This window comes from Aythya fuligula, chromosome 10, assembly GCF_009819795.1.
Source record: "Aythya fuligula isolate bAytFul2 chromosome 10, bAytFul2.pri, whole genome shotgun sequence".
NCBI classification, from domain to species: domain Eukaryota; kingdom Metazoa; phylum Chordata; class Aves; order Anseriformes; family Anatidae; genus Aythya; species Aythya fuligula.
The window spans coordinates 1,501,282-1,524,711 of NC_045568.1; the positions used below are offsets into that span (position 1 = coordinate 1,501,282).

The following is a 23,430-nucleotide window of genomic DNA, read 5'->3' on the forward strand; positions in this document are numbered from 1 at the left end:
GCAACATCTCCATCTCAAATTGGCATACCTACTTGATAAAAGCTTTAGTACACCTTCCCCCTTCAGTAAAATACACCGCTTGTGCTTCATAGCATGTATCAGATGGCTTTGTCATTGTCATACGGTGTTTTACAATGTGATCACTAATAACTCTCTTTTAACTATGCTGAACTTTTTTTCTGAATGGAAAAGAGAAAAGACATTCCAGAATTTTCTCGATCTACAGAAACCCCAAACATATTTCACAATCTCACCCAGCAATTTGAGCTCAGTACTGCAGCTATTCTATGACATTTAAAATTTTGTATTTAAGTAAAATAGCTTCCTGATCTTGACTCAAAAGACCTGTTAGTAAGTGCTGACTTTGCCAGCAATACCTGATATAGATCTCCCTTTTTTCCAGGAAAAGATTTTTGAAACAGATTTTTCTTCTTTAGTTCAAAGCTGTCAGTACTCAACTTTCTTATTTCCTACTACAAACTGAATCCACCTGAGTAAAAGACTGCATTCTGCCCTTCAAGAGTTTGCATTACACTGTTTTCTTTTATTTCCTAGTGTTACATAATATCATACCCCTATACTCGTGTATATGACATCTTTGCACATTACATTTGTCATAGCTGTGATGCAATAGCACAGAGAGCTAATTACTGTGCAGCAGCTTTCAACATCTTGCGCTTCATTGACAGAGGGAGGGAGAGAAGTAAAGAACAATTACCATGCTTTACAAGCTTCTCTTAAAACCTCAGCCTACTTTAAGCTCTCTTATAATTTAAGCACTTGGGGCCACTGATTATAATAATTTATTTACTTACTTACATTTATCTGTTTTATTAGTTTACATTATTTTGCCACTCTAGCTATTTCTTTGTACAGCAGGCATACAATAAAGTGAGTAGGCCAAAGTCTAAAGTCAGGAACCGTATAATTAGTAAGACAGCTGCTGACTTATAATCAGACACTATTCGTATTCTAAAAATTAGGCATTTTCCAAACCCATGCAAGTAGTTTACATTTACCTTAGTATTTCTCATATTTATCCTTTGCCAACTGTCTGGAGCCAGGTGCTTAGAAACAAATTCATACTGTGTTGTGCAACAACACACATATGTAAAGAGTTCACACTACTTTAGGCACAACTACTTTTCAGCCCAACCTAACACCCAACAATGAAGCCAAACCAATTCCTTTGATTCCTCCTTTGGTATTTCCAAAGTTCCCCTAACACTACTACACGCAACCAGTAGGATACAAGTGCAGCCCAGAGCTTGTAGCACTCATAAAGAGGGTCACAAGTGGATGCCTTCCCCTTGCCCAGCCTGCTCTCATTTTGCCCACACAGAGTAGAATTAGTCAGGCTGGCTCAAAAATAAAGTTTATCCCTTCTGTATGAATACTAGGACTTTGAAGATGAGACTGCACAAAAACTGTTTATAATGGAAAATTTTGCAAATTAAAACCAGGGAAATATGCTACTGTGCTTTGAATTAATACTCTTCTAATATATTTTGACAAAATAGTGTGACTAAAGTGTTAAAATTGATTAAAATTTTCAGCTCAGTTAATATTAATGTAGAGTTTACATTTTGTAAAAGCATTTAAAAAATTTAAGCATTGGACAAAATTAGTACTCCTTTTATGATATTATTGTTAATTTAATGCATGAGCTGGAGTTACACTTCAAAGCAAATTGGAAAAATATGCCTTTTCTCTTGTTGTTGTAGGCATCTCTTTCATGCACCAGTACACTGACCTTACATTTTAATATAGGCAGCACAAAATCACTCTTGTATTTAAACAATTTCTTGCAATTCAATCATCTAGTCCATCAATTTCAGATAGGTCTTGCAACAACCTAACCATGAAAGTTAAAACAATTTCTAACATTGTGTTTTTATGTTTATTTTCTGGAAAGACTCACACTGAATTCTGCTTTCTGCTACATATAAAGTTTGAAATATATTTAGTAAAAAAACAAATGGACCTAATGGATATGAAACAATCCAACTAATGTACTGCTAACAGCTTTGAGGGCTTGTTGTTGGCTGCTTTGTTTTGTTTTGTTGTTGTTATTTGTTTTCTATCCTACTAAATATTTTTAAGTGTTAATTGAATTTTTAATTACATTAGTATGTACTGACCATAACTCCTATTACCATTAATGAAAATTCTCAACTTTTATGTGCACAGGATACTGAAACGTATAACAACCCCAAAAGCCAACTGAATGCCTTTAGAAAACATTTTGTACAGTGTAAAGGGATAATAAAAAACTAATAGAATAATAAAATCATTAAGGTTGGAAAAGACTTCCAAGATCATCTGGTCCAACTGTCCTCCTACGACCAATCAATTATGCCCTCCTTCTACATGAGTTAATTATGTAATTATTATGAGGGAAGATTAATACAAAAGATATTCTGAACTAATTTATTAAAAATACAGTACATGCACATATATTTCAGGCATAGTTATTTCATACTCCAGACAATGTCAATGATATACACTAGTGTTACCGGGATTGTTTATTTTAATAGAAAAATGGCACTTCTGTTTTACCATACCATGGGAAGGCCCAAATCCTCCTTATATTCAGAAGTTTGAATACATTCTTGGGATTTACATTAATGATAAAAGCACTTACTTATAAAGTGGTTTTATTTACTAACTCTCAAAACAATATCAAAGGGAAATTTATAGAACCATCAATATCTCCCCTCCTCAGCCAAAACATAGTCATGATCAATCCCATTACACCTCAATAAGTGTAAAACTATCCCCTTGTTATATATTTAAAGCTTGTATGTGAACCAACTACCACACACGAATAACAGAACTACTGATGATTCTTAGTTATCACTGTTCGTAAGCACCAGTAAAACCTTTCCACAAAACGTTACAATACACTTGTTGTTATTTGCAAAATAATGTCATATCATAGGATCAATATGGAAAAAGTATCCTAGAACTTAATATGTCTTCAATACTAAACATCAGGCATTGCTTTTCACATGATTTTACAGATCAATAAATCTTACTTTTGGAGAATAGCATCTGAAATTGTGTTATGTGTTCATAATATTCAATGTTGCATTATAAGTACATGAAAAATGTGACAAAAATAATTTTAGAAGATTTATGATGGGTCATTAAAATGATAGTATGCAGTAGATTCTTATATTCATTATCTTGCTTTAGAGTTGTTTTGTGAACATTTCACTTCTGAAACTCAATTAGCTAGGTACACAGCACATTTCAGATTCACATTGAGGAGAACTGTAAAAATGAGGAGATACACTGGTATTTCACCTTGCCATGCAAGCTTCAGCAAGATCTAACATCTTATTCTATTAATTTCCCCTAATCTGGTTGTCTATTAATTAAACCCCGCTATGAGTATGACAGCTTAAGGGGCTTCAGATTGCAACTCCTAGAAAAACTCTTTGAAACACTGTCACCAGCTTGCACTGAAAAATCAGTCTTTCCAGTTAGTCCAAATGCCATCTGATATCTATCACCTGCCCTCAACATTTTTCAATTGTATTTTGTGATAAAAACACAATAGATAGCAACAAAAGATTATATGTCATTGCATTATTCTCTGTGAAAAGATGGAAGAAAAAGATGGAAAAAAAGTCCTGAGACACTCACAGCAATTATATTGAAGAAGTCATCATCACCAAGGGTATCCAAAATAGATGAAACTGTCTGTTTAGCAATGGTTAGTCGAAGCCCTTTCATACTGCCACTGACATCTACTAAAATTACCACATCTTTTGGAGAAGTAGCTGCTTGGATGTACCTAAGATGAAAGACAAAACATCTTGTTCTTTAAAATACTGAACTTTTCTTTCTTCTACATTTCTTAAACATTGGACATCTATTACCTACCACTTTCTATTTCTGCAGTCAAATGCAATGACTCCATTCTCATCAGGTTCCCATTTAATACCTGTTCAGAAAATAAATAAATAAATAAATAAAATATAAAAAAAGATTACAAAATTTTACACAGTAACTTCTCAAAATGCATCTGTGATGTTGTGACAAAGTAATGTTTAAGAGTTTCATATTTGAATTTTACATTTGCTATTATAAGGTAGCTAATGCTGAGAAAAAAAAAAAAAAGGATAAAATAGCACTGACAGAAACAATACGATTTATGATTTTCTCACTCCTTTATAACCTACTCTAAAGTGAAAACCTCTTCAGAACTACTGTGCACATCATACTATTGTCACTGAAGTATTGTCATACTTGGTCTTCGGTGCTGACCATTTTCATGACATGCTGGCCAAGTCCCTTTCAAACTGTATGTGCTTAACATTTCATTGCTTATCTCAACAGGTACTGCTATATTAAGAGGTTCACTCACAGGTCATACATTTTGTATTTTGACCATTTAAAAAAAAAAAAAAAAAAAAAAGATTGACATTGAAACAACAAACATTGAAAACACTCAATAGAAATCTTTCTGAAAAGTAGATAAATTAAAATTGAACTTGCAAGTATCTGTGAATGTAAGGATTTGTGAAAATGCTCAATGGAAATTTGCAACCATAGCTTTTCTTTTTTTTTTCAACCTGTATTCTTCTTACCTGGATATTGTCTGAAAAATCCTTTTGCACTTCCAAAGTACTGCCAGATGAGAGAAGGGTCACGATCAAAGTTATCAACAAACACCTTATTTAAGGATTCTGACCAATAAACTCCATTTACAATGGCTGGATCTAGGGAAAGAAAGAATTTTATTTTTTGGAGCGGAACGGAGAGATTTTTCTGAAATGGAATCTCTTCAACTCTGTTATCATCTTCAGCTTATTCAGTACCCCAAAATTTAGTGTCTGCAAACTATTGCAATTTCCTGTGTTAATAAAGAGTGTCAAAATAAATTCTATACAACCTGTCTGGACACCCTGTGCAACATGTTCTAGGTGACCCTGTTGAGCACTTGTTCTGGAGGACATAAGTGAGTCAACGTAACAGTAGATTATTTATTCAATTTTATTTCTTTAAACCCTTGGAATATCTCATGGCAACACTTTAGATATTTATTTTAATCTTCAATTTGATAAGGCCATTATTGCTATATTTAAATGTTTACTGGTGGGGACACAAAATAAAATACTTTTTTTTTCCCATACTTGGATGAATTATGGTATATATCCAAACACAAAATCTTATAGTACATAACACCAATTATTATTTGGAAAATGCTGGAACCAAATTTCACTACAATCTCATATTATTTTTGACTCCCATTGAGGTTGAAAAGTACAAAACAAATCCTTGATGTTGAAAATAAACTATTTCTGTTTACTACATTTTAGTACCTTCTTGACCCAGCAATTCCTAAAACCCCAGATTGCCCAAGTATGTTTTTAAGCTGCCATGTTGGTTCCATAGCAGTAAATACGAAATAAATGAACACAACTAAAAAAGTTGTGTTCCATCAGATCATGAGACAACTTTCATTGTCAAGGCTTTTAAGCTTTCAGCTGAATGAAAAATTCTTCCACTGGCATTTAAAATACATATTTATGTATAATACGTATATAAAATGTATATAAAATCCTATTTTTAATTAAAGTATATTGAAATACCCATGTCACTATTGTAGTGGATCATTTTTATTAGCCCATCTACTTAGAGCCACTTTTTGTGTTTATATAGCTGTACTATGGATTAGAGAACTCAAGGGAAATACAGCCAAGAAAATTTTCCTTGAACATGTACATTTGAGTCTATATTTTGCATTATGTTGACAACACTAACCCCTAATCATCCAAATTCTGATCAAGAAAAACATTAATCTAGTGACTATGAAACTAATGGGAAATTTTTAACTTTTTTTTTTTTCCCTGAAAGGAGCATTAAACAAACATACTAAACAAGAGGGCACAATTAAAATATAGTCTCTGATGACTGGATTCCTTCTAAATTATTCCTGGTGGTAACTCACTACCTTCCTATACCCTGCATGTCTATCATGCTGTTCTTTTTACAATATGCCAAGAGCAATCTATCAGTCAAATTTTATGCATTTTTTTTAATGCAAATTAGGTCACACAGTTTAATCCTTTTAATACTGGAGTAAAAATTGAAGTGAGGAAAAAAATAAATCTATCCACAGTAACAAACTGAAGGCAGATACCTTATAAGTGAAAATTACCTCTCTCTACTAGTTACTACACCCTCAGGCAAACCAATCTCAAAACCAAGCTCCTTGCTGTAAATTTGATGACTGTTACATGGACACATCTCCAAGAACATGTGCCATCCTAAATGCCACGAAGTTCCTGGCCATATATCCACATTAAATTTTTAGAAGACCATCTTTCAATAACATATGTTAAGCTTATAGTTCTGGGCAACTCTTAGTTTTAGTAATTATGTTCTGCTTAAATTGCCCCCATTACTTCATTTAGAAACAATATGAAGTTTTCAGATTTTTGGTGAATGTCATCTGCATTTCCAAAATAGTTACTTTTCAATATTGGTAACTAAGTATTTGTGAATACTCAGGAATCTGAGAAGGGAGGAAAAGAATAAAATGTAAGAACATAATATAAATGCAAAATAATTTATGTGATGTTAGGGGGCTGATTCAAAGACAAGAAGTGTAAACGTCTTCTGCCACACATCTTGAAACATAATTTCTTCTTGTGCTTCCTGACAGTAACAGCCAAAAACAATTCAAGTATTCCCTGACCTTTTAGATGGGATTACTTGCAATTATATGGGATTTTGTTCCACTGCTGTTTGCGTAGATGCTATCAGTTTTTTTATTGACATTTAATACAAAACCAGTCTCCAAGCAAATAGCTACATTGACGTGAATCTGAAATATATTGTGAAAGAACAGTAAAAATGCATGTAGCAGTTAACCTGCTGTCACAGATACTGCTGATGCTAAGACGTAGGGCTGAACACTCAACAAAGGCAACCACAGTGTGCAGACTGAAAGATGTACATCAGCATGACAGAGGTTAGCACTATAATGAAAAGTACTTTAATTCACAAAATCCATGATAGTGTCTAGAGTAAGATAAGTCTATGGAAATAAACTAATTCATACATAGTGCATTTTGCTTTCCAATTACAGAAACTTTATAGAAAATAATAAAAATAAGAAGAAAATAAGAAAATTCCTACAAAGGAATTCAGTTACTATGAAGAAAATGTGGCATACTGCTGTTTCCATACTCTATGTTCTTACCAAGAAAAATTGTTACTGATAATCCTTTGTTTTCTCCCCAGTTATTTTGCCTCTGTAATATGACCGTTAATTTCTCCTGGAAAGCTGACAAAGATACGAGCATCCAAAATGGTGTTCCTTCATGTAATATCTGGCCTCAAGGGCAGCCGCTAACATTGCAGAGCAGTACTGTCATACAATAAAGCAGTATGTGCACAGCCTGCAGAACCAAGCACTGGAAAAGAATGCAAAATCCGGCATCCTTTTGGCTCAAAGATAGCAGCAAAATTAGCTTAGTTTTGATGACACTGACAACATATTTAGTCTGGTCATATTTTAAAGAATAACAAAATCACATACTTTGCTGGGACATACACCAACAATCTAATAATTATACTACTCAACACTAATATGAATGCTTTTCAGGGTGATCCAACATATTCAAGAGCTAGGGCTGGGTGCCAATTTTGGCAACTGCCTTTGCTTTTTTCTCTCTCTTCCCTTCCCTGTCCTTCTACTGGGTAATGTGGATGCATCAGCTCGCAGATCAAAGCATCTGGACAACTGTAGGCACAGACGAAGGTGTTTGTCCATTTTGCTTCATGTGCTGTGAACCATTCAGCAATATCAGAAAGCACATTCCCTCCTCACAGGTATATGGAGTGGTAAAGACTTCAAGTGTATGATGGCGCAGAGGCATAGTGGTGAATATATACTTGTTTCAGTTTCCAATGTTGCCCTAATTACATGCCCCTTCTCCTTTGAAGTGGCAAGAACTGGAGTATGGCCAGATGCATTTATTTTCACAATGGCTTTCATGATTTTTTATTATTTATTCAGTAGTGAATATGGTGGCCTGAGATTCAACTTTAGTTCATTTGAAAGACAGAATTACAGTGGTAAAGTCCTCCCTAATGCTAGTTAATTTGGCAATAGAGATTTAGTCCTGACTCTGAGAATAGCTTGCAACCCAATTAAACATAAAAAAACTTCCTGCAGCAAATCAGCTACCTTTGAGGCTACCCATTCAGCAACTGACCTGGTTTGACTCTGCTTAACTTCTCAGATAAAACAGCTAAAAGCAAACAATGGAAAGGTAGCTCTCTGAAGTGGTTAGAGCAAAGCTCTCAATACAGGACATAAGCAGGTTTGAACAAAGAATATTAGGGTCTTGGAGCAAAAGTCGAAGTATGCACATGCTGTCCATCTCTGGAAGAGCTACCAAGATTCTTCTGTAATAGAGCAGCTGTCACAGGAGCCAAGCACATGGGACAGTTATACCTATCACTAATACAGTATAAGAAAACAGGATTGTCTACCTGGCAATTTTGTAAAAGGCCTTCGCAGAGGAGATCCCAAGCCAAAACCCAGTAGTGCTGACAGAGGATCACACCATAAATTGATGTGACTACAGATAGCAGGATAATTCTGTATTTTTAGAGAAGACATAGCCCAAGACTATGAAAGCTAAGAAATAACACTCTGAGGAGCTGTAGGATGCCAGGGTATGACTGAGAAACAAATTAAAATACATGAAAAAATACTGTCAGAAAATAAATAAATAAATAAAATAAAATAAAACAAAATAAAATAAAATTTAAAATAAAATTATAGCTAGCAAAGAGAAAGCAAATACGCAAAACATAAGAATTAACCAAAATGAATGGAGACCCTCTATATGCATCAATTTTATCATAGAAGCAAAATTAAAGACTGAAAACAGAGCTAGTTCTGACACATGGTAAGAAGAAATTTCTGCACAGGCTGATGGAACCATGACTGTCAGCAACCAGGAAATCGAGACCTGTACCAGTGGCAGGGCAGGAAAAAGCATTATGACGTACAACACAGAAAGCCAGTGGAATGCATTGCAAACTACAGGAAATGAAGGCAAATGTGATGGCTGCTAAATGAAGCCAATTGTAAGCCAATTGTGTTGTAAAATATTTAATGCATAACATACCAAAAGGGGCAATTTTAGCAGAGCTGTTGTTAAAGTGATATACAACAAAGGCAAGGTACAGCCTTGGAAATAAAAGCCATCCTTTCAGAAATTGCTCAAGGAAAGACCTGTTCACAAACCTTTACAAAAACTGTTCTAAAAAAGGACCAGGCAAACATGTAAATTAACATTTTACTATAAATGTCTAATTCCTAATCTTCTGATAATCAAAGAGATGCACAGAATTATAGAAACAAGCCAATTTAGTTACACCACACAGTGCAAGAAGGTCCCATAATGACACTTACAATGGGAGACATTAAAGACCTCTACTTTTACCCACCACATCATGCCTGTTGTATACAACAAATGGAGGCATGAGAACCTCTAGAAAGAGGTGTTTTAGTCTGCAAAACACATTCAGTCATACTGGATGATAATAAGCCATCTAAACATCAGTACATTCCTGGAAGTATCAACACAATACAAATGTGTTAAGTACCAGCAATGAGAGTACACTTATTATCAGCACGACAAGTAACTGTGTCTCACCCTCTCAAGTCAATCATCTCTTAATGTTGTACTGCTTTATAAGCTTTGAGTCACACATTCTCCTTGCACAAAAGACCACTTGCACAATTTGAGTAGAAGGGAAGCTCCATTCAGACCAAAACAGTTGGAAAAAGCCCCACTGATATTAAAACGTTTGTCAGGTTCAAAGCTTCTGAAACTAGCATTAAAACATACTGAAAACACAGAGCAGATGCACAAATACATCTAGGGACAAATACATTACAATATCACTTATGGATTCTTAACATTATTTGCTCCTTTAGGAACATGCCAAATAAAAGATGTAAGAAAGACACCTAGATAAACAAAGTACAGCATAAAATTGTCTTTGTAGGTTTTTAGCCAAATGGTGTTTTGAAACAGTTTATATTCTAGCCAAGCATACTAATACTTGACCAGAAGAGCATGCCTCCTTTTCTCTTCACAAAACACGGATCCAAGAAAAATCCAGTATGGCTCCTTGTTATGTAGCAGGATAGAGAGGCAAATAATTACTCCATTCTAAAATAGTAGAAAAATGAATAAAATGCATAAATAAATAAAAAGCGCATCTTTGGATAAACTTCTATGATTCTTCATGTAAATGTCAACCTTCTCTGCTCCATACAAAACAAAAACTACAATTCTTACCTTTGCCATACAGCCATTTAATGAAAAGGCTTTTTATATTCAGTCTTAAAGGATTTCAGAAAACCAGAACTATTATGTCAATTACTGCTAAGTGTACAGATGAAGAATGCTTTCACAACATAGTTCATGGGGGAAATAATGTCTTGAAAAAATCTTAAAGTAAAGCAGAACAAACTGAAAAACAAACAAAACCCCCCAGTGCATTCCTAGCAAGTGAACTCAATCCATTAAAAATAATCTTCTACGGAATCATGAGATTTTTTTTCTTTAATATTCCACTCTGAAAGCTAGCTTCTGTAATTTTTCCTGTTTGTTATTTTAAGTCAATAACAGAACATATTCTGATCACTTTTTCTCATTAAAATAAAGAAATGGACAAAAGTAAGGAAAATTAGCACTCTAAAGGAGAACAAACAAGTTATACATTTTCAATATTTAAAGGTACATTACTTACCAAAAAAGTGAAACAACTTGCACACCAGAGGGTACTGATGAACAATAACCTGAAATAAATTCTCTACGGACAGGAAGCTCTTTGCTAAACGTATGGTATATTTACACACACATATCCTGTACATATCTATAGACCTGGATGTATATTGTTTTGTTTTTATTTGATTTTTTGATATGTTCAAGCCTTTCTTTGGCTTACAGAGAAGTTACACAAAAAGGGAAGTGACCAACAAGAAAATCCCCCAAACAATAGTCTTCCAGACTCAAAATACAGAGAATAAAGGTAGGAAGAAAGATACTTTCTGTGTTTGAAGTGATTGATTTTTTTGCACTTTTCAGAAGACAAAGCAATTGCTTTAACAACAAGACAATGGTACCCTCACTGAAGATTCCTAAAGCCTGCTTGGGTGGAATTTATTCCTATTTGTTGATGGAAGAAGAATCCTGAATCTCTCTGCAAACAGACACATTAAAAAAATAATGCCTGATTTTGGCACAAACTTCTGCTCCAGGTAGAGAACTGATCTACAATGCAACAAAATACCCACATTTGTCACACATAAAAGGATATTTTTTTTTTTTTTTGAAAAAGTGAATTTTCAAGCTTTTCTTAAATTTAAAAACATAGGTCTAAATGAGAATTAAAAACATTTACTTTGATCCTGCAATATAATGTATATTTCATGTAAGAACTTTTCACCGCTGCATTCCAGACTGATCTTTCAAGCAAGCAACATGTTCTAGATGCATCTTTAAAAGCCCATACAGCTGGATGAGGTTAAACCATTTATGTTAGTCCAACACATAGCTGCTTCCTTACTGCTGCGCTGACTGTCTGGGAACAAATGCAATTATTTCAGTGCTAACACACTTAAGGTTTCTTTTTGTTTAGTGATGCCAAATGTAACCAGGCCAGAAGAGAACCTGTTTCAGTTGAGGGATGCTAGGGTTGAGTGGATAATTCCCAAGGTAATCAACAGTGAATATGAAATAACTTATCAGACTCTCTGAAATTAAGCACCCCAAATAAGCACCCCAAACATAGCATACCTACAAGTCACAGATGTTGAGACTATGGAAAGTAATACTGCTTGGGTTAAAAACTGCTTTTAAAGTCTCAATTGAATGTAGCTTAAAATGTACTTCAGTTAGTTCTGCAACATCACTCAGTTCACTCCGATTCAGAGAGGCTGTTTTTTGCTGTGCTTGTTATTCGCGTTCTCAGTCTAGCACTACTTTACCTTTTGAGACTCATTTACCTTATTCTTGAAAAATTTGTCTTTGTAGACCACACTCTTCCCCTACAATTCAAATTGTAGGGGAAAAAAAAAAAGTTTTGAGGCAGTCAGTGGTACCTGATGTGAACTCATGCTCATGGAAGCCAAGGCAAGAGATACCTGCACTCACATTGAGCCCATTTTCACCTATGCCCAAGGTAGGTGTGGTGCAGGGCAGGACCATACCAAGGCACCAATTCCAGAGCTGGAAGCCATGCGGCTAAACTGGCATGGCACAGCATGGGCTAATGAGGAGCCTTATAACAGGATTTGTTACCTACATCTCTGCATCCTGCAAGAGCCTAATGCTCTCAGTTGAGCTCCAATGTGTGCTGTGAACATGACATTATATACATACCTAGATGCGTTACCTAGTACCCTGGCCCAAGTGGGCAGGAGCAGCAGCATTAAGTAGCTGCTGCCTCCATTGGTTCACAACAGGAGCAGAAATTCTGGCTCCATAGCTCCTAACCCACCATCAGAGAAGTTAATACAAATCAGAGACAACAATACAGAAAATGGAAAGATGAAAGAGAAGACTGAGTAATTTCCTACCATTATAGGCCAATGGTAAATTTTTACCACTGTCTCACCCCAGGAAGCAACATGTACAGGAGGCACCATGATTAACAGAAGTGTCTCAGGTCAAAAGGCCTCTTCATACTATACCTGAGGTAGGGCACACGAACAAACCTTCCCTTGCTCCCATTTGTCATTAGGTAAAGCCCAGCCCCAAGTAACTAAGCAACAGCTGCTGAATAAGGAGTAGCAGAAAATAGGGCTTTTTCTGTAAAAACTTAATGTTACTGTGTAGTTTGTATTAGACTTCTAGTTGCCATGGCAATGTAGCTGTATTAGAAATATAGATTAGATCCACAGCCAGAGAGACAGAGACTAGGATACAAGATAGATAAGGCACAGTAGTACACGTCTTGCCTAGTGATTCCAACATCTCCAAAATGCTTGTTCAAAAAAAAAAAAAAAAAAAAAATTAAACAAATGTATCTGTGAAGAAAAAGCCCTTTGCAAGAACAAAGCAGCAGCCTGAGGAGGCTCTGAGAACCAGATCTGAGGCAGAATTTGAGCAAAAACAGATGGAACAAGAAGAGAAGTCTGTGCATCTTTGTCCAATAGTCCGTAACAGTTAAAACAAAGAAATATGGGAAGAGAGAAAACTCTCTGCAACCTTGACTAAATCAGACTAAGAAAGTTCCTTTTAAATTAAACAATGACCAAAGTTAGGAAGACAGTGCAAACACTGTCCTAAAGAACTTAAAATGTGAAGACAAACAATTCAGTCAATGGATTTCAAAATATAAGTATAATGGTCCAGGACAGTATGTGTCTGTGACTATTTAAATAACAAGTCCAGGATGTTGAGGATGTTGAATTTTCAGAACCACAGTCCATAAAATCATATATAACAGTGACAGGCAAGATTTTATTTCTTAATTTCACACCTTGCAGGAAAGTGGTTTTACGTATCTGCTAGTTGCAGATTATAATCTTTCTGCATCACTTAAGAAATGAATTGTTTTGGTTCTAATATTCTAGATAATAGGTAATCTCAGTTTTGACAGGCTCTTGGAAGGAGTTGATAGGAAAGTATGACTGAACAATATTCATAGCTCTTTTTAAGTAGCAAATTGAAAAAACTCAGTTAATCAAGAAATGGTTGTGGTTCATCATGTTTCAATATCTTTTAGAGAAGGCTTTATTATATGCCGCAGGTTTTTTCCTATGCAATCAAAACTTTTGGTTACTGTCTGCATTTATTGACTCATAGTGCATAAACTCATCTTTTAACATGCAGTGAAAATCATGCAATGGAAATTCCATTTGACGCAAGTGATGTTCTTTACCAGTATATAAAGTGATTAAGCAAAACTTGAAGATAATTTGCAAAGTCTGAGTCTGAAATCTACTTTTGCAGTATTTCTACTATTGAAGGAGTAAACACGGAAAGCAGAGAAGCACAGGCTAGACTTCATGTTTTGTTTGTAAAGACGCTGAGTCCGTAATTATTCAAAGCTACATTGCATTCATACTATTTGTAAGTTATTTAAGTATTTCTGAGGCAATTAATTATGAAGATAGGAAGGTAGAATTAAGGAAACAAATGCAAGAAACAAGAAACAAAACATCAACCCAGAAAACAATATGAAAGTATGCAAATAACTGGTGCAAATAATTCCTTTCTATAATAATCATCATCAAAAACATAGCTTTTAAATAAAGGTTTAAGTCACATGATACAATCTGTACTTTGAACAGCCAGCAAATGATAGTGGACAAGAGAGACAAAGGCACAAAAGGCAGTACAGATGTATTACAAATAACTGGGTCATTTGCAAAGCTCAGAAATGAAGATAAAGTTGTATTTCTCCAGAAGAGTATAAGCTTGTGGGGAAAAAATATTACATTATGTAAATAAGTATATATTTATATATACATTATATAAAATAAATATAATAAGTCATGGAAGAAGGCTAAAAAGAAGGCTCTCCACATGAAAAACCATCAAATTTTGAAAATAATGAGAGCAATAATAAAAATTGAAATCCGTAGTAAAATATGGAATATTCAGTCTTGTCGCTGAAAAACATCAAGTCCAAATATACTTCAAGACTTGTAAGAGACCTTTAAATCACTTTAATAAATTCATACTTCTTAGAAGACTGTTGGAGTCTACAGGGTTGGTAATACTTGAATGTATTTCAATTCCAGTGGCATACGATTAGTCTCAGTGAGATATAAATGAAAGAAAAAACTTATTTTGACTATACTAGTGAAGATTTTTTTTAACATATTATGGAACTTTTAGTTGTATTCTACATTCATGAACTTTTTTTTTTTAATATGCTGATGACACAGCTTGAGACTCTCAACAACATATTGCATGCCGTATGTTTGTTAGTTGAGTTGACATAAACCATATCGCATTTTGACAGAAATGCTTGAAAATATTCATGGACTTCAGCGTTATTCTTTTTTTTAAAGCAGCAGATTAACTCTGTATCACACTGATAGTTAAATTTTATTTTCTATTTTGGTTCTTGTGTTCTGTGAGTAAAGATACAGCAACATCTTGAATTAAGGCTCTTTCATTATCTAAACATACCTGGATTCAAGAATCTGCAATCCTAGGTCATCTTCTTATTTTTTATACATGTTTTTTTAAACACTCCAAACAAGTGGGATTTAGAGAAATGATTTCTTCACATGCCTGTGCCCAGGCTATTCTCCAGCTTCCTTAATAAAGATGTCCCCCTAAATACATTTTCTAATTTAATTGTGAAACAGTCCTGATGAGGCAAAAGTAACTTACTTAGGCACCTGCCAATTTATCATAGCAGAGATTGTTGTAAGACAACCAATCTCTGGGCTGCTGATAGGCTTTTGCCAGAGTCCAGCAAAGCTGATAAGAAAATAATTCCTTCCTAGTGCTAAAAAGGTAACCAGCAGAATGTACATAACACGGTCTGATGTCAGGGGTTGGCGAGAGGGAACTGCTATTAAGGAGATATTTTAAAAAGTCAGCTATGATTATGAGATTTAACCATATTGTTCACCTGCTCCCCTCTGAATACATTATAGTAAGGAATGAAGACTTAGTCAATTACAAATTCACAAAAATGACTGTGATGCCAAAATGTATTTCCAAATCACGTTGCAGTACACTATAAATATAAACTAGGTTGATGGAACAAAGACAGGAAAAAATCAGTCTTTTTTACTGGAAGACTTAATGAAATGTCAGACAAAGTTGTAGGAAGAAATCTATTCAGTATAAAGAAACCTATTCAGTATAACGAAATAAGAGAAATCTATTCAGTATAAATAATGTCCACATTAAAAGAAATCATTGTAAGCAGTGTGCTAGAAGTTCACGTAACTCCTTTAATTTAAAATATATGCATATACAAAAAAAAATTTGAAACATGGTTCAATAGTATAAACCCCATTCTCTATAGTAAATGGAAGTTGGAGAATAACTTTCCAAACCCAACTATTTGAGGATATTTTATGCTTTATTTTGACATATTATTACTAAAATCAGCAATCAATTATAACATATTTTCTTCTTCCTGCACAGGGCACACTTTCTCCCTGAAGCAGAGTCCATCGTCTCTTAGATAGGTCAGTTTTTGATATCAAGTTTCTATAGAAGGAAAATGCATTTAAATAACTACCTGTTCATGCCCAGGCACCAGTATTTTGATTCAGCTTCAGCAACACATAGGAAAGCAGGAAGGTACTTTTAAGTGCCTTCTTGGATCAGAAAGCCCTTTAGAAGATGGTTATGACAGCAGACTACTGTACATAGTCGAGTTAATATGCTCCTTAATATGCTCCCCACCCAGAACACGGTAGTTCAGCAAGCGTTAGATTTCAGGACCACAAAAATCAATGGAACATAATCATTTGCAAAGAGGTGCTGTGCTGAAGAGCACTGGATTGCTGAGCCTACTCTAAAACTGTTACAAGGGTCACAGAGTTTAAAGTAAGAAACTATGCCTCAGGCTACATAATGGAATCCCACCAGAAGCAAACTATGTGAAAACAAGTGAGCACTATAATATTGGCGTACAAAAATATGTCTCTTAAAAGCTATGCACTGTCATGCACCGTACAAAAGGAGGACAGTGCAAAGCAGCAATCTAGCTGCCTGTGGATGGGAAGCAAAATAAAGACATTAACCTTGTGCTGTACCTTAAATTAAAATCCTTAAGGGTCAGGGACTGGTAACTTAGTTGCAGAACCATGCTAATATAACCATCTTGCATTCATATTTCCATACAATACTCCAGTGAATTATGCATACGTCTACATCCATTGTGCTAAGAACAGACTGCACAACTCTTCATCATATAGCACAGATGTACCTGCATGTCTTCTCCTCTGACATTAGCTAGTGATGTAGACAAGGATACAATAAAAATTAAGAACATTTAGAATTTGGAAATCTGTTGTTTATCTATCCAGTAATCTTGGACTCTTTCCTCAAGGACTTGGATGGCTAAGTCTTGCAAAGCTGTAGAATGCATTTAATTCCACTGTCAGCTGTGTTAATAGGATGAAGGTTTATCCTCTAGGAAATATTCCTCCATTATAAAACTCAGCAAGTTAAATATATAGTAAACCAGAAATGAATACAAAGAAAAACTCCCATTAGCTTAAATCAACTCATGTAAGCCTACTTCCTTTCTAGTGCCAAAATAAATTATATTTCTTCTCTCATTTCTCTCTCATACAAAGTCTGACATGTTTCTCAAACTGCATCTCATCCCAGTACACATTAACTCTTTCGCTAGTATACCTCCATTGGCATCTTCCTCCTCTGACATCTCCCATAGACTACTGTCCAAAGCTAGCAGAGAAATCCACATACGCTTAACCCTACCCTAGTTCTGTCAAAATGATTCTGATTTCACTCTGCTAGAAAAAAATGCTGACTCGATTCCTTTAACTAAACCAGTTTTGGGAAGAGCTTACAGAACAGTTTCTGACAGCTGCTCTGAATGTGGCAGTAATACCCAGAAGGACAAATGGCAGAAAGCAGGAATTTCTTATCCCTAATAACCTTCAGCTGACACCAAACATCCAAGTGTACCTTCAAACACTCTAAATTTGTTTATTGATATTCATCTCCAAAGGAAAAGGTAAAAAAAAAAAAAAAAAAAAAAAAAAAAAAAAGGTAAATGACAGTCTGAACCATAGTCATAAGCACAAGGAAGCCCAAGCAAGACCTAGTTCCAACAGAAAATGAAGGTGAAAATTCAAGGTAGAAAAAAGAAGAAACTGTGTTTTCTGGTAAGCAAGGAAAAAGCGGTAACAAGGAAAGGAATACAACTTACATATTGTTAAAGTTTAGTAAAGGCCTAAACAGGAACAAATAAAAAGTATGCGTGACAAGAAAACTTCAGAAGTTCACCTAAATTTGGGACAAAACTAGGCCTAGAAAACATTGCTCATACTTAACAACATAACTTTTTTAAAATAAATAGGACTTTTATAATTGGAAAATAGGCACAGAAATCTCTCCCTAAGTCTGAATTTCTTACAGTGAAGAAATTATTAAATTGAATATTTACTCTAAACAGAAATTCAGCAGACAGCGGTGGGTTTTTTTGTTTGTTTTTGTTTGTTTTTTATCCAACTGTGATAAATCATTTAGTTTTGTTATTGTTTCCAGTGTAAAAGGTCTGCCTCCCTTCACCTTTCACTGGATTCATTTTTACCTAGAGATCTGAGTCAGTTCCTGTTTGCCCATTTAAAAACACAAACTAGTCATGAAATCAAATTAGAGAGGTATGTGCCTAAACATCTTACTATCTACCCTTGAATCCTAACCAGTGGCTGCAGATATTGAAGTTCTTAAAATCCAAAATTACTACTTAAGTTCTAATAACAACAAAAGGTGGTTAAACGACATAGTGTCACTTTTTGAGAATACATACAGCGCATCAACTGTCCTTAGAAAGCACTACTAATTCTTACACTTTACAGTTACTCTGAAAATGCTCTGCAATTTCAAGTCCCAGAAATATTCAAGGACCACTGAAATAATGTCCCAGAAATCGAAAAATATCAAAAAGTCTTCCAGGCAGACAGGTGCCTGTTTTGATATGGCTAAATAGCTGCCTGTTAACATTCCTAGGGACCCAAAAGGCAACTGCAGTCTAATGCTAATTTTGCAATATTGTAATGTCATTGACTTGAAGGAGGGAAATCCTGCAGTTTGCACCAATCCTTGATAAACGAGAATCTAGTAACAACTAAATCAGTTAATGACTTACATTAGTTAGGGAACTAGTCTAACTCTTGTTAATGACCAAGCTGACAATTCTGAGGAACTAAGAGGTAGAAAGAAATGAACAACAACAACAAAATAAACAAATAAGCACAAATACATACATAAATAAACAAAGGTACAATACAAAGACAGTTTAAAACACAAGTACTACTAGTGTATTGAAATTTCTAAAGTATTGAAAAGAAGACAATCTGTCTTTTGCCCTTTCTACCAACTACTACTGGTAAAGATTACCTTATCAAACAGAGTTATTGTGAAAGCTCTAAAATAGAAGCTGTTTTCAGCTAATATTGAGGTAACATTTATCAATGTCCTCTGGAATTTCATAGTTTTTATGCAATGCTAACATGAGCATCTGAGAACCTGCTGTGAGAGACCTCTACCACACTATACTTCATTTCTCAACAGGTCCCATATTTTAGAATTTTCTGAGTATTTGTCATCAAGATTCAACCACCCCAGCTTTGGTTTTCACCTACATTCTGCTGAAATCCCAAAAGATTCAAGAAAATACTTGGAACTGCATCATGTTAGGTAGATGTTTATAAGCCTCTTTCAAAAGCTGGAAAAAACGTTGAGTATGCTGAGCTTCCACCTCAGTGGAAGAAACCATGTAATTACTGACCACAACCATAGGTAAATAATTTTGTATGACCTAGACTTAGAAAAATAAAATAGGAATAGGTTCTTCTGCTCAGATACAACATAAACTTTGGACAAATAAATAATTTAAAGTTAAGACTATCCACATTCCTATACTAACAGAAGGTAAAATGCTATTCTAATTTTCTTTTCCTTTTATACGCTGACAATATAAGATCAGATTTGAGAGTTCTGAAGCCTTCTACATGTATGATCATCTCCTCAAGTACATAAATCCTTTACAGAATCTCACCTTCTCCCAGAGGCAACTCTACTGCAAGAAACTATGTTCGTCATGGATGGTTGCCAGAAAGCCTAACCCACATTCCAACTGCCTACTTTTTAATCACATATCACATTCCTAGATTCTTCTAAATATGCTACTAGCATCTCAGAAAGTAATTAAACAAATGTTGACATGATGTAAACTTAAAATCTTTTTTTTTTTTTAATTAAATTAATATTTCTTCCACAATAGCTGATTAAAATACTACAAACGATGTGCAGAAATGTGTATCTGAGTATCTTTGGAAGGTATACCCATAGAAGTATATCTTAAAGTTATGTCTGAGACAGGTAGCATGCCCCAAATCACTTGCATTCTAAATATCAGTAGAGCATTAAACAATGAAAATGAGAGATGTAAACTTGCTTTGTTGCTGATTTATAACCCATGTAAATAAACTTCCTAAAAAAAAATAAGCAGCTCAATCAGGCAGTGCCTTATACACAGTTGTTCTCATATCTGGATTTCTGCCTTGGTATTGTGTTTTCCAAACTGGATTAAGATCGACTGTATACTTTCTAAAACTGTGAACTTTCCTTTCAATATGAAAATGGTAACATTCTTCCTCCCTTCCTTCTATATGGAAATACCTATGTGATAAAGCGGATTAATTCACTGAAGAACTTTTTTTCTCCATTTTGTCAAATCTGTACAAAGCTGTTAATCATCAGTTAACAAATTTGAGGATGAAAGAAGGAGTTACTGCTTGCTAAGAGAGTTATCACAGAACTTCTTACTTAATCTTAATTATTTATTCATTGTTTAAAAGGATACTGCCTTGCAAATCCTTTGGCTGCAAGCAATGATTACACTTCATGCTTAAAGCAAAGAAACAGAATGTACTGACAGACTTAGAATCCCAATGTGTGCTTTAATATTTCAAAAGCAAAACATTATCGTAAGCAGTCACTTACAGGAAAAATGCAGGAGGCCAATTTCATCAAAATTTTCTGCAGTTTAAATGAACTTGCTGTGTCTCACAGCCTTGCTGTGAGAGATCTCTCCGTATCAGCATCCAGGTACACTATCTGTAAACAATCATCCCACTTTTTTTTTTTTTTTTTTTTTTTTTTTTCCTGAGCTCCTTGTATGATTATTATGGGAATGCCAAAAGGGGTTTTTTCTGAGCCCATGCCTTTACAGGATTTATATTCCAAAGATCGTTAACTTTTCTATTTTTAACAAGAATTGATATGCACTGTAAGATATGCAGACACAGGCAGGAAGGGGAGAGGGCATAGGAGAGAGAAGCAAACAGACTACACAAGACCATATCAATAAGTAGACCGGCTCTTCATAATTTAAAATGATGCCAGACTCAAAAAGCACGGTAAATGTAAAATTCACTGATTTACTTTTTCTTCTACATTTATAGTAGGTACACACAACGTGTAGTCAAAGGTGGCACCAGAGTTACATGAGTTACATGTATGACTACAAATCAGGTTGGCAGCTTGCTTTTTTTTTTTTTTTTTTTTTTTTTTTGGCTTATTTTCCTCTTCAAAACATTCCACATTAAATTTTAATATCATGGCTATTATATTTATGGTATTTTAGCTTTTCTTGATTTCATTAGCATGTCATGAAAATTGCTTTTTCTTTACATTTTCAAATTTGAAACTTGATGGTTTCCTTAGAACTGGAATTAGCCTTGTTGTTACTGTTCATATTTTTTATCTTTTCTATGCAGAGGCTGACAGAGCCAGAAGATATTTAAAGAAGAGAATTCATATTTATGTCCCTTGATTTTAAGCCAATCTTGTTTAGAGCCCAGTTAGGGACTGTGAATGTTCAGTTTAGTGATTCTACAGCAGGAATGGATCATATGATCATGCGATTCTGACCACGCCAAAGTTTTTCCCTAAACTAATTCTAGACTATGTATTATTTAAATAACAAACAAAACAGAATTTCTGGTCTTGATTAAGGGCTTCTAGCCAGGAGGAAGAAAAACCTTTCTCATAGCCCACTGTAAATTCCTTCAATGATTAACTATATTCATTAACAACAACAACAAAAACACCCTATATCCACACCTTAACAGAGCCCATTTTCAATTTTAAAAACTTTGGCAAGCTGATTAACTATTAACTAGAGATAAACTAATTAATCCTCTAATCATATCTTGGCTAAGCTAAATGGACTGAACTCCTTGGGTCTTTCTGTCTAAGGCACCTTCTTCAACCCTTTGCCAAGTCCTATGACTCTCCTCTGCAAATATCTCCAGAACTAAAAAAAAAAAAAAAAAATATTTTAAAAATAAAATAACAAAATTTAGACTTAGCTTACAAATTTTCCTAGGCTGACTTGAGAGTCCTCTGCTTAAATAACCAAGAATCATACTTTTAAACTACAGGTTTGAGCTGTGGTTTTACCTATTAATTCAATAAAATAAAGCATATCTTGAAACAACAGCCATTTTTCTAGAGAAATGGTGTTATTCAGATACCTGGCTGTAAACCTACCGATATCTATGGCCTCTGCCCCCAGGTTAGGATTTAATTAAATTGTTATCATACCATTGCATGACAGAACTTGAGAAATGGGCAACAAAAAATGTAAGTATACTGACCTCTTCTTCTTGGTAAGAGTAACATTTCCAGACATTGTCAGTCTCCAAAACTGAGTATATCATGTCCATGTGTAAGGAAAATGTCAGCAAGAAACCAGATTTCAACAGTTGGAATACATTTAAATGATAAAAATAAAAAAATGTGTTCCTGCAGCTGCTTAAAGTAATGATTTCGACTGGTTTGAATTAGATGAAGTAGAAATAGGAATCATCACAGAGCTCTATCTCCCCCATCTTTGCAGGCAGTCCCTGCATTAAAGGCCAAACCAAGATGGAACAAGCCCTTTGCCTTTGGCCTTATCTGTAATTAATCAGCATATTAAACTGGATCCTATGCATAGCATAGAATCAGGTTAGTTTGCTTCTCCAAGAGAAGTAGGATTGCCTGATGTCTGCCTGATGCCCTTTACAACCATACCATACCTTTTTTTTTTCCCCATTTTTGATTTTATTATGAATGATAATACATATAAATAACAATTCTGGACTGTATTAATACGTAGGCTCTCTCAAGTAAATATTATCACTTCACAACAAAAAAAAAATGATTTGGTAGTTTTAGAAGATTTAAGCATTTTCCAAATCTTGTAGGAATATTCCATATTATTCATTTCACAGCCTTTTAAATGCTGTCTAGGAAGCCTTGCTTTTTTGTAATGCCTAATTTAAGACATTACTGTACAATTTCTGGCATCTCAAGATTCTCAAGCCTGAATCATAACTTAAAGACAATCTGTTACATAAATCACTTCTCCTACCAGCCAAACCTATCTGAACTACTACTCCTTCCATTTGTCATTACACAATATCCTTGCATGAATTACCACAACTGCTAGCCTGGAATGAATTACACAGAAAGCATTTAATGTATTTTTAGCTGTCTTTTAGTGTAGTTAAAAGAAGGAAGAGGAACCAGATAATGAGATTAGGCAGCTTTCTACAGACCAAGAACAAATATTCTGCAGACATGGTTTGGAAACTTCTACACTTTCTGTTTTATTTTTTCTTTTATTACTGGCTTCATAAAAATAATTGGACAG

The 23,430-nt window shown here is 34.6% G+C and overlaps 1 protein-coding gene across 8 annotated transcripts in view; it reads right to left on the reverse strand.

Annotated features, from left to right (window-relative positions):
* CACNA2D3 (calcium voltage-gated channel auxiliary subunit alpha2delta 3) overlaps positions 1–23,430 on the reverse strand; it is a 518,406-nt gene that overhangs the window by 265,816 nt on the left and 229,160 nt on the right. For all 8 annotated transcript variants that reach the window (XM_032193911.1, XM_032193905.1, XM_032193903.1 and 5 more), the window contains 3 exons: positions 4,599–4,730; positions 3,892–3,952; positions 3,652–3,802 (listed from right to left, as the gene is read on the reverse strand). In XM_032193911.1, coding sequence (XP_032049802.1) covers positions 3,652–3,802; positions 3,892–3,952; positions 4,599–4,730 — 344 coding nt within the window. The remainder of the gene's footprint in view (positions 1–3,651; positions 3,803–3,891; positions 3,953–4,598; positions 4,731–23,430) is intronic.